This window comes from Populus nigra, chromosome 19 (assembly GCF_951802175.1).
Source record: "Populus nigra chromosome 19, ddPopNigr1.1, whole genome shotgun sequence".
NCBI lineage: Eukaryota > Viridiplantae > Streptophyta > Magnoliopsida > Malpighiales > Salicaceae > Populus > Populus nigra.
Window position 1 is genome coordinate 7377609 of NC_084870.1, and position 11212 is coordinate 7388820.

The 11212-nt window shown below is 34.3% G+C and overlaps 1 protein-coding gene and 1 long non-coding RNA gene across 2 annotated transcripts; one reads left to right on the forward strand and one right to left on the reverse strand.

Annotated features, from left to right (window-relative positions):
• Positions 1–4207: 4207 nt before the first annotated feature.
• On the forward strand, positions 4208–7948 carry LOC133679796 (G2/mitotic-specific cyclin S13-7-like). Its single transcript, XM_062102494.1, has 8 exons — positions 4208–4568; positions 5473–5576; positions 5671–5892; positions 5976–6092; positions 6219–6467; positions 6571–6732; positions 6839–7020; positions 7240–7948. Exons 1-8 carry the CDS (start codon positions 4523–4525, stop codon positions 7382–7384), a joined length of 1227 nt encoding a protein of 408 aa, XP_061958478.1. The 5' UTR covers positions 4208–4522; the 3' UTR covers positions 7385–7948.
• An 805-nt stretch (positions 7949–8753) lies between these two features.
• Positions 8754–10888, reverse strand: LOC133679964 (uncharacterized). The gene is made up of 3 exons (XR_009836248.1): positions 10324–10888; positions 10069–10245; positions 8754–9987 (listed from the first exon to the last, which is right to left on the reverse strand). It is a non-coding gene; the product is annotated as an uncharacterized LOC133679964 (long non-coding RNA).
• Positions 10889–11212: the final 324 nt, after the last annotated feature.

An 11212-nucleotide genomic window follows, 5' to 3' on the forward strand; every position in this document is an offset into this window, starting at 1 on the left:
TCAAGAATATTAAATCTAATAACTTGCCGAACTCTGTACTTCATCAAGCTTGATACATTTTTTTTTATTTACGTGGGTATCCGGGACAGCTTGCGCGCACCACGACTAATCTCATGGCCCACTGAACATCCTGCAAACCCAGTGGGCATGTAAGGCACCGCGGGGATGACAGACATGCATGTGAGAACTCAAACCCAGGAACAGCAGGAGAAGACAAGCCCCCAACCAAGACCCTCGGTGCATCTGTTGGACATTGTACATGTGGCAAAGATGCCCATAAAAACAACAAAAAGAAGGAGGGCGGGGACCGTTTATATTAATCTTTGAATTATATATATATATATATATATATATATATATATATAGAGAGAGAGAGAGAGAGAGAGAGAGAGCTTTTATCATGTTTTTTTCCCCTTAACCATATTCTTGGTTCAATGGAACCATGGAAGTTTTGACGAGTCGAGCTGACGCTAAAAATCTACATTTGCCAGCCTTTCTGCGATCATAGTTAAGTTGGTGTCACTATCCGAGGATTTTTGGATTGAGATTTTTATAGAGATGAAATAATTCGAGGATTACCTTATCCACTAAGAACCTGATTCTCATCTAAAGGGGGGAAAGGAGCCCTTTTAGCACGTAGGTCAGATTCACAGGTCTAGGAGCACAGCTAGTATAAACTTATGGTGTGTCTACATAAAAAGACTTAAATTAATAAATTTTACATACCAAAATTAATAAGACTCATGCTCTTTATTAGCCAAATACTTTTTTTCTGTCCATGACAGTATAAAATACATGCCAGTGCTAATTAATACGTAAATTCAGCTCTATCTTTAACGAGAAAGAAAGATACTAAATTATATGTTTTTCAAAATAGGTTAATTCTATTTTTTTATTTTATGCTTGTTTATGTATCCTTAAATAATATAAAATATTTTTTTAAGTTATTACCTTATTGAGATCTTATTTTAACTATTGAAACTCTTAAAATACTTTAAAATAGTTCAACAAATGCTAATAATTTAAATACAAAATTATATCGATATTTATCAAAATTTTAAATCGGATCTTCATTTTTTTAATAAGGGACATTGGATTGTATATTTTGTTATCTATGACTCCTATCCATAAAATTTTTGTTATTATCTTTAACAACTGCTAACATATTAAAAAAAAATAAACAAAACGATTCATATAATTTCTATAATTTTATTTTTATTGATCCCACATATAGCTACAATCCAAAAATAATGCAATAAAATAATGTGAAATAATGTAGCACTACAATGTTTTCAATAAAATTTCAAGGTACTAAAAATTTAATGAGATTTTTATTTATTTACTATGCAAATCATTTTTTAACTAATTAAATGATTTTTTTTAGTGGAGTGGATAGTTGTGGTGATCCTATTTATTTTTGCGTTTTAAAAACGTTTTTTTAAAAAATTAAAACATTTTTATTTTTTTAATTTATTTTAAATTAATATTTTTTTGATATTTTTAAATTATTTTGATGAGTTAATTTCAAAAATAATTTTTAAAAAATAAAAAAATATTATTTTAATATATTTTTAAATAAAAAAATTAAAAAAATAATTACAATCACACTAAAAAAAAATATTAAGAGGCCAGTGGCTGAAGAGGAGAAGAGCAACAACCATTTTCTTTTCTTTTTGCCTTTATTCCCAAACTGATTTATATAGCACAATAGAAGCCGATATAGACCTATATCCTCGCCCGTACAATTAACGGCTATAATAAATTTCAAAACTCAAACTCGCATTTCATTTAATATTTTCTATATACAGTAAAATTATTTTTTTCATCCAAGCTAAAAAATTAGGTTTTCTATCATGAGTTTTTGTGTATTTTAAATTTTTTTTGCACGGTTAAAAAACAATAGTACCCTTAAAAGCTCAAAAGTATTGACACTGCAGAAAAAGTTTTTTTTATCTTATATTTCATACAGTTAAATGACATGTCTAATCTTTAATTTTAAAAAATATAAGTCTAGTTTGGAAGGGCATTTTCATCTTTGCTGCATGTGTTTTTTTATGTAATATTAATATGCTATTATGGGATTTTTAGTAATTTGAATTATTAAAATATTAATAAATTAATATAAAAGGCTAATGGGTGTTATGCATATGCCAATACATCATCATCCCCGCGCCAAGCTAGAGGTGTGTAAGGTGTGTTTCCATGGCTAAAATCTATTGTCTGCCATTTCATTCGACGTGTCACGTGTCAACGCAGCTGTTGGAGTGGTGCATTTGGTCTGGTTGGCGATGGTTTATCGGCGATGAAAGTTATTCTTCCTCCCTTTCTTTTCTCTCTCATGTGTTTTGGTATTTATACCGAGCCTTTGAATATTAAGTCATGTCCTCCTATTTATATTTGTTTGATTGTTTGTCCTCATTCATTTGATTTTTATTTATGTTTGATTTTAGTATTTTTTAAAGTTTTTTTGTTTCAATTTCATCCTTTTATATTTATTTCATTTAGTCATTGTATCCAATTTGATCCTTATTCTTTTGATTGTTATTTTTGTATCCTTTGCATATTTTTTTTATTTTACCCTTTAGAATTTAATTTAATTTTTTTTGTTTTCAATTTTACTCATCAATTTTTTTACCGCTTTTTTTTTTTATCATTTTATTCATTTATTTTATTTTTCAATTTAATTCCTAATTATTTTCTTTCAATTATTTTTTATGGAATATTTAATCTTCATTGTTTTTATTTTTGATTTTTTTTATGATTGAGAATTTTGCTTTGTTATTTTTCCATGTTTGTCTTCTACAATTATGACCTGGCCCACCAGTTTTGGTGATTAACCCGGTTAAAGTTCAGTTTTTTTTAATCATTTTTAAATATTGATTTTTTTTTCGTTTTCATCATTTGATACTGACTTATTGGACTCTGAACTTTGTGATTTGTTTTTTTTTGTGAGATTATCTTTATCTGATATCTCGGGTCGCATATTATTAAAATTAAACTGAGTTGATTCAAATTTTTATTTTTTGGTTTCATCATCCAATATTTTTTTTCACTTTTGATGGATTTTTTTCTGACTTTTTAAGAGTAACACGAGTTGCCTCATTTTATTTTATCTTTGCTAAATCTACCTCTTTTAAAAGGAATTTTTTTATTATATTAAATTAATTTATTTCATCCTTCAACATTAAATTGGTTTGGTACTACCTCGGTCTTTTTTGGTGCTCTTTGTTAGATCTTTCTCTTTTAAAAAACTTTTTTTTAATTAAATTAATCTATCTTACCCTTCAAGATTGAATTTGTTTTATATTGAGCTTTCTAGTTAAGTCCAGGATTGTAATTTAATGGTTTGCAGTTTTGAGAGATTAATTTGGAATTAGAAAATTCACCTGAATTCACTTTGTTTTTTTTCTCTTTTTTTAGCTATTTTTTTTTGTTTCATTCTCGGATATTTTTCAACTTTTTTTCCACTTCCTATGGGATTTTTCATTCGTTTTGAAAAAAAAACACTTGTTACCCAGAACTTTTTATATATATATATATATGTTTTGTTCAACTTTTTTATGAGGATTTTTGCTTTTGGATTAAATATAAGCATCACATATTTTTTATGTTTTATTCCAATTACTTTTGAAACCTAGCCCGTCCTAAGCTCCAGGTCGCGAGTCAACTCGTCAGGACGAGTATTTTGATCATCAAATGGTGTATTTTGAATTTGATTTTTTCAATTGTATTTTTTTTAAATTTGGTCCTCACTCATTTTGTTTTTATTTTTATTTGGATTTTTTTTGTGAATTTATTGACTTAGAATTTTCAATATTTGATGATATTTGAGATTTTAGCGTTCAATATTTCAATCTTTAATTTTTATTATTAGCTCTTTTATCAAATTTAAATTTGTTTTTAAATTCATCATTGCATTTATGATTTTGATTTTCTTTTAATTTCATTACTCTGATTTATTGGTATTTTTATTAATTTTTTTATTAATTTTATCTTTTAAAATTTGACAATCAATATTTTTTTCCAGTTTTATTTCTATAACGTAGGGTCATTAATTTTTTAAAATAAATTTACAGCACTTAAACATTGTTTTTTATGCTTTTAAAAAATCAGCTCGGCTCGTAGCTTTGCACATCATCAAGCTATCTAGTCAAGTCCAAAAAAACCACAAACGCCTTCACGTCCGTCAGATCTGAACAATCAGGCGGTGGAAATTAACCAAAAAATCGACCGTTGGAGGTCCTTGCGTCTCTTCAAAAGGAGTCTTCTTTGACTCGTTGACTTCATTTGCTTGCTTGCGCGCTCTCGTTTCCACATCACCAGACGCAAACAAATACAAGAAACAGAGAAAGAATTTGCGGAGATTTCACAGAGATAAAGGGTTTGTAGAGAGAGATAAAAGGTTTGAAGAAGGGTGGCGATCAATAACGCTGAAGAAGGAAAGGCACGAAGTAGTATTCTCCAAGAGTTTTTATCATCAATATTTGAAAGAGTCTTTGGTCAGAATCAAGAAGAAAACACAATGGGTTCAAGAAACCTTGTTGCTTCTTATCAACAACAACCCAGAGGTAAAAAAAAAAAAAATTGGTTTTCGGGTCTTGGTTTCTTAATTTTTTTTTCTGGGTTTTATTTCTTTTTGCGTTTCTGTTTCATTTTTTGTGGTTCGAACGGTTATTTGTGGTTTTTATGAGTGAAAGGTTATTTCTTTGTCGTTTTGGTTCTGCTTTAGGTTTGATCATGGTATTTGATATGGTTTAGGTAAAAACTACTTGTTGGGTTTTGGTTTTTGTTTATCGTTTGTTTCCTTTTTGTATTTGAAGGGTTCTTTATGATCTGGTCTGAATGCATGCATAGGTGATTCTTTCTTTGGGTTTGGTTCCTTTATAGTTTGACTTTGTTCATGTGTGTGATTACGGTTTTGATGCATGATAATTTGGTTTATAATAAAAAGAAATTTACTTTTAAGAGTCCTTTATTGAATCTGCAAAATGGGATTGATTTCTGTTCCTTTTTTGAGGCTTACTTTCTTTCTTTCTTTGCTTTTTTTGTTTGAGGGTATTTCATATTTTCTTATAGTATGGTTTTGTTGTTTGATTAATTGATAGAATATAGAGGCAATTGCCTTAAGATTTCGCTGTCTATTTGCATATTAGATTTCTGTCCTTACCACTAGTAATTCTTTCACATTTTCAGTTTTGATATTGGGATTGTCTTGTTTGATGGGAAGCATGGTTGGATCATTGGCATTCTAATTTCACGAATATCTTTCAGTCCTTCCTTTTCTTCTTTGATGTATTGATTTTTTGTGTGTGTCCTTTATCGTATTCTCTTGAATTTGATGCTGATATTATCATGTTTTAACACAATGGGTGTCTTTTATCAATTTTGTACTGTCTTGCAACTTTTTTTTTTGTAAACATGTTTTCTGTAGACTTTACACTGCTAGATTAATTTTATTTCCTTTTCTTTTAGGAGAAGCGAAGCAGAAGGCTTTTGCACCAGCAGATGGAAGGAATAGAAGAGTGCTTCAAGATATTGGCAATTTAGTGAATGATCGTGTATCTTTGCAAGGGAAGGTTAGCTAACATTTTTTGGTGTGACCATTTTGTAACCGGGAGTCGGGTTCTTTTGGAACCTCACCTAATGAATGCATTCAACACCTTCTTGCAGAAACCAATCACAGAAGTTGTAGATTCTGTGGTTGCTCGTAATGTAAGGGCTCCTGCAGCTACAAAGGTACCAGCAGCAGCAATAAAGAAGGTTAACGAGAAGCATAGACCTGAGGATGTCATTGTGATAAGCTCTGAGGAAACAGAAAAGAGTAAACCTGTTAGCAGAGTACCAAGGAAAGAAGTCAAGACACTCACTTCAATCCTCACTGCTCGAAGCAAGGTAATCAGAGAGTTTCGCTTCTGGTTTATGTATAATTTGTATCCTTTTGATTGTTTATTTACTGATGTGGTTTGTAACACTAGGCCGCTTGTGGTAAGCCTGAGGATACACTGGTGGGAATTGATGCTGCTGATGTTAATAATGAGTTGGCAGTAGTTGAATACGTTGATGATATGTACGAGTTTTACAAGCTTACAGAGGTAAAGATATCCCCCCTCTCTCTATATATATCTATCTATGTATCTCTCTCTCTCTCTCTCTCTCTCTCTCCCCCCCTCTCTCCCTCTCTCTGTGACACACACATTAACATAACGAGTTTTATGCAGGTTGACAGCAGGGTACATGACTACTTGCAATTCCAACCAGACATCAATGCAAAGATGAGATCGATCCTCGTAGATTGGCTGATTGATGTTCATCGAAAGTTTTTACTAATGCCGGAAACTCTCTATCTTACCATAAATATTGTGGATAGGTTCCTAGCATTGAAGTTGGTACCAAGGAGGGAACTTCAGTTGGTTGGCATCAGCTCAATGCTTATAGCTTGCAAGTACGAAGAAATATGGGCACCAGAGGTGCAGTATTCTTCACTTTTCAATATTATTGCCTTGGCATTTTTGTTTTTTCTGTTGAACTCACTCTCCAGACATGATGATTCTTTTGTTCTCAAATTTGCAGGTTAATGACTTTGTTCGCATATCTGACAATGCCTATATAAGAGAGCAAGTTCTGGCAATGGAGAAAGAAATCTTAGGAAAGCTAGAGTGGTATCTAACAGTTCCAACACCCTATGTTTTCCTTGTTAGATATATCAAGGCCTCCATTCCATCCGATGAAAAGGTACCAATGCAACATTGTTATAATTTTGTTTTCAAGCCCTGCCTTTTCATGTCGATACCTCCTTGATATGGCTCATCATAATTAAGCTAATGTTTCACTGATGTAGACAGAGAATCTGGTGTTCTTCCTGTCTGAACTTGGTCTGATGCAATATCCAGTTGTTGTCAAGTATGGTCCTTCAAAAATTGCCGCATCAGCTGTGTATGCTGCTCGATGCACTCTGGATAAGATCCCTTTCTGGACTGAAACTTTAAAGCACCACACTGGCTACACTGAAGATATGTTAAGGTAACTTTTCTTTAACTAAAAATATGGATCATAATTAAGTTAAACTATGCTTTGCCAGACTCCCTGCTAGCAACTAATCATGGTGTGCCATAATTTGGCACACAGTACTGAGGCTTCTCTAGTTTGTGACCTTAACCACACCATAATTTGGCACACTGTTGGTTGTTGGTTGGATGCCGCATAGTTAACTTTTAATGTTTTATTTCTGTCATGCAACAGGGATTGTGCAAAGCTCCTGTTTCATTTTCACACTGCAGCTGCTGAAAGTAAGCTCAAGGCTGTCTACAAGAAATTCTCAAGTGCAGATCGTGGTGCTGTGGCTCTTCTTACCCCAGCCAGAAGCCTTTCATCTGAATCACCATGAAAAAGTTCTTATACAACATTTGAGTGAACAAGATTCTATTTTTAAAAGTCTTAATGTTTTGATGTGTAAGCTCAAGGCTATCTACAAGAAATTCTCAAGTGCATCTACAAGAAATTCTCAAGTGCAGATCGTGGTGCTGTGGCTCTTCTTACCCCAGCCAGAAAAGCCTTTCATCTGAATCGCCATGAAAAAGTTCTTGTAACATTTGGGGGAACAGGATTCTTAATTTTGAAAGTCTGAATGTTCTGATGGCTAGATGCTTGCGTCTTCCATATATCAGTAGTGTTTAGTTAATAGGGAAGATCATGCTGCTGCTATCATGGTCCATAGTCTTCATATATTATCCTTCTCCTTTTGGTGAAGCAGTTGTCAAATTACGTGAGAAATGCTTGATTTGATTCGAGTTTAAAGATTCTTTTACATTCTTTGAAGATCATGCTGCTGTTATCATGATTCGTCGTAGTGTTCGTATAGTATCCTGCTCCTTTTGGTAAAGCAGTTGTCAAACTACATGAGAGATGCTTGATTTGAATTTAGATTAAAGATTCTTTTACATTCTTTGAAGATCATGCTGCTATCACGATCCGTAGTGTTCATATAGTATCCTGCTCCTTTTGGTGAAGCAGCTGTCAAACTACGTGAGAAATGCTTCATTTGATTCATTTAAAGATTCTTTTATATTCTGTGTTCGCTTCTCTAATTAAGCAATTAGATTATGAGTGGTTATGCCGATTCAGAATTATTACGTGGTTTTGCTAGCTAGCTGATCATGTTAATTGGCCCCGCAGAGTTACTGACTGAAACTTGTTTCTGAAATTGCTGATTATTTCTGTACCTCACCCCCAGAAAGGGTACTCTTTTGTTCTTTTCCATCTGAACTAAACACTTCTATTTTTCTCTTTCATGTCGAGTAGAATGGAAGCATAGGGTTTTTTTTAACATACAAAGCACACATCTTGCGCATTCAGCTAACGCATCTCCAATGATAATGGGGTGGCTAACTGGCAACTGCATATAAAATGGTTTTGGTTTGAGAGGCTTTTAGCCAACGGTGAATTGCAGAATTTGCTTTGCTTCCCTGCTTGGCCTAAATGATAATCTTGTAGTCGCTGAAAGCTTGAAACTGTTTAGCCTAAGATTTATATTGCCAGTTAATATTTTCTGACAAGAAGTCCTCAAAAACAATGCATAGAGCAATAAAATATACCCTTGTAGAACAATGAGACCCAGACTTTGAAAACAAGAAGTCCTAGGCTGGGGAACACCGTCGATCTAGGCTTGGCCGAGGCAGAGGTTGCAGTTGCTGTATTTGATGATGGTTCAGTTCAGAAAAGGGAGAAAAGAGAATAAAATAAAATTTTGTGCAGAATAGAAGTAAAGTCGTGATTATTTTACCCCTTTTGCATAGAACAAGTCAACAACAATGTACAAATTGAAAGGCTATGCCAATTGTTAGAGGCAATATGATAAAAAGCTGGCACATTTGAACATTCAACACCCCACCCACCCCCCGGCCCGTGTTTATAATAACCAATCTCTGCCGCAAATCCATCAACCATTGTATTGTTAGAGCCTTGATCTTGTTGTTTTCCACCATTGTTGATAGCTTCAGAACAAAAGCAACCTTCCTTTACCCTTAGAAAGTGGCTCTAATACCAATTGTAAGGAATCTCCTTACAGCATCCACCCTAAGCACATTATCATAACCCAAACTCTAAGAAACTTTATCTGCATTCTTACCTAGGTTCAGCGATAATAACAATATCAACTCTGTTCATACGAAGCAACTCCATTAAAATAGAATGAAAACTGGAGCTTGCTGCAGTTCCAATATAAAATCCGCAATAAATAAGCTAAGATGAGGAAACCTGCTTAAATCAAGCAGTAACAAAACCACAATCCTAGTTAGACACCCTGTCCACTCTAGCAGACACTGCTTCTAGAACTCCAACAACAAGAAGTTGTGAGTCCCCAACCATGGAAACAATTTCTTCGGACATGACACCCTCGCAAAATTGGCCCTCTTGGGTCGCTTTAACAAAATCATCTGGTGTGTTTAGGAGACTGAGTAATAGGGAAACCAAGAGGAAATATCGAGTCTGAGTGGGAACAAAGAAGAGTGGGAGTATTAGAAACAACATGACTATGAGAATTAATACCGTTCAAAAACTGAGAACTGGCCATGTTACTTTCATTTGCTACTGTCTGATGGTCTTTGAGTTTATGAGATTCGTGTGTGGCCATCACTCCACGTGGTTTTGGTCTAGGGAGGGCATTACGAGGTCCATTAACAAGAAGATACCCTTGAGGTCTAACATTAGAAAAAGAAGCACCTTCATTGACCGACCCAAAACGGACAGATTTGCCTTTAGCTGTAGGGTTCCAATCCATCAACATTTTATCGAGCGAGATCTTCTCCCAAAATCCCAAACCGTGAGCTAGAGATTCTAAAGCACGGATTTCCCCCCCTCCTTTTCTGTTCCTTTGCACGGCATCCACGAACCAAAATGTTCAGCAATTTCCGGTCTAATCACTGGAGTTGGATCGGCTTCTGGGACCAAGGGGGGTGAACTCTCGTCCATGGCATCCAAGTTGTTTCCTTCCTGTAAGTCAGAACAAGATTCCTTTCGGTGACCATACTCTCTACAATGAAAACAGACCAAGTGCAAGCTCTCATACTCAACCTTCCAAATTATCCGTTTCGTACGAAATTTCGAACACAATGGCTTGTTAAGATCAATTTCCTCACTAATCCTTGCAAATTTTGCCCCGGTACTGGAGGCGGCGCTGTCATCATTTCGAATAGTACGTCCCAGTCTATGACCAGTACGAGTAAGGATTAATTGATCATAATACTCCACCTGTAAACCAGGATTAGTTAGCAAGTTTTAAGTGTTTCTTTTCCTTATCTACCAGTTTTTTGGGCTATTCAAGAGTACCTAATTCATCTTTTTGTTGTGCACGGGTTCCAACTCTCAACTGACGATCGAAAGGAAACTCAGATAAATAACTTGTTGACAAGTGAAAGAGTTCTGCCTCACTAATATAAGAACATTTTTTTGCAGGCTGGATTATGGCAGAGCTTGCTAGGAACTGAAGACTGATGGAAAAGGTACAAGAAGCAACAGTAACTAGCACTACTGGAACAAGATAGTATTTGAAAGGGATATACAGCAAATTCCTCACCTCAAGATGGTGGTGAAATAAACCATGAGATTGCACTCACCTGAAGCATTCCTTGTTCCGAGAGTAAATGGTTAGAGCATTCCTAGTTCCAGGCCGAAACCTGTTAAAATACGTAACTGGTTAGTGCTTCGGCAACAAGAAGAGATTCCAAAACCTGGAAAGATCCTGACGGATACTTCCGAGAGAGGTTTATGGACAGCCCATTCGATTTTCAGACAGTTTTTTGAGCGGCTGCCAATTCTTACTGCTTTGAGAAGCAGCCCGGAAATAAATATGAAAACTACCATAACAATATCAAAGAACCATCTCAACCCAATAGCTTAAACTATTAAGTAAGGTCCTAGAATATGATTTATATTATCCTCTAACATACTCCCTCAAGTGAAAGCTCTTTGCACTTAAAACTTGCACATGCCCACATTACCTTTGTACTTAATTTTTATCAAATAAATAGAGATGGTGATATTCGAACTCGAGACCACTTGGTCATCAAGGCTCTGATATCATATCAAAGAACCATCTCAATCCAATAACTTAAACTATTAAGTGAGATCCTAGAATATGATTTATATTATTCTCTAACAAATAAAGTCCAATACTAGCAAATTTATTGCATTGTTTTAATGGAATTTACCCGAGCAG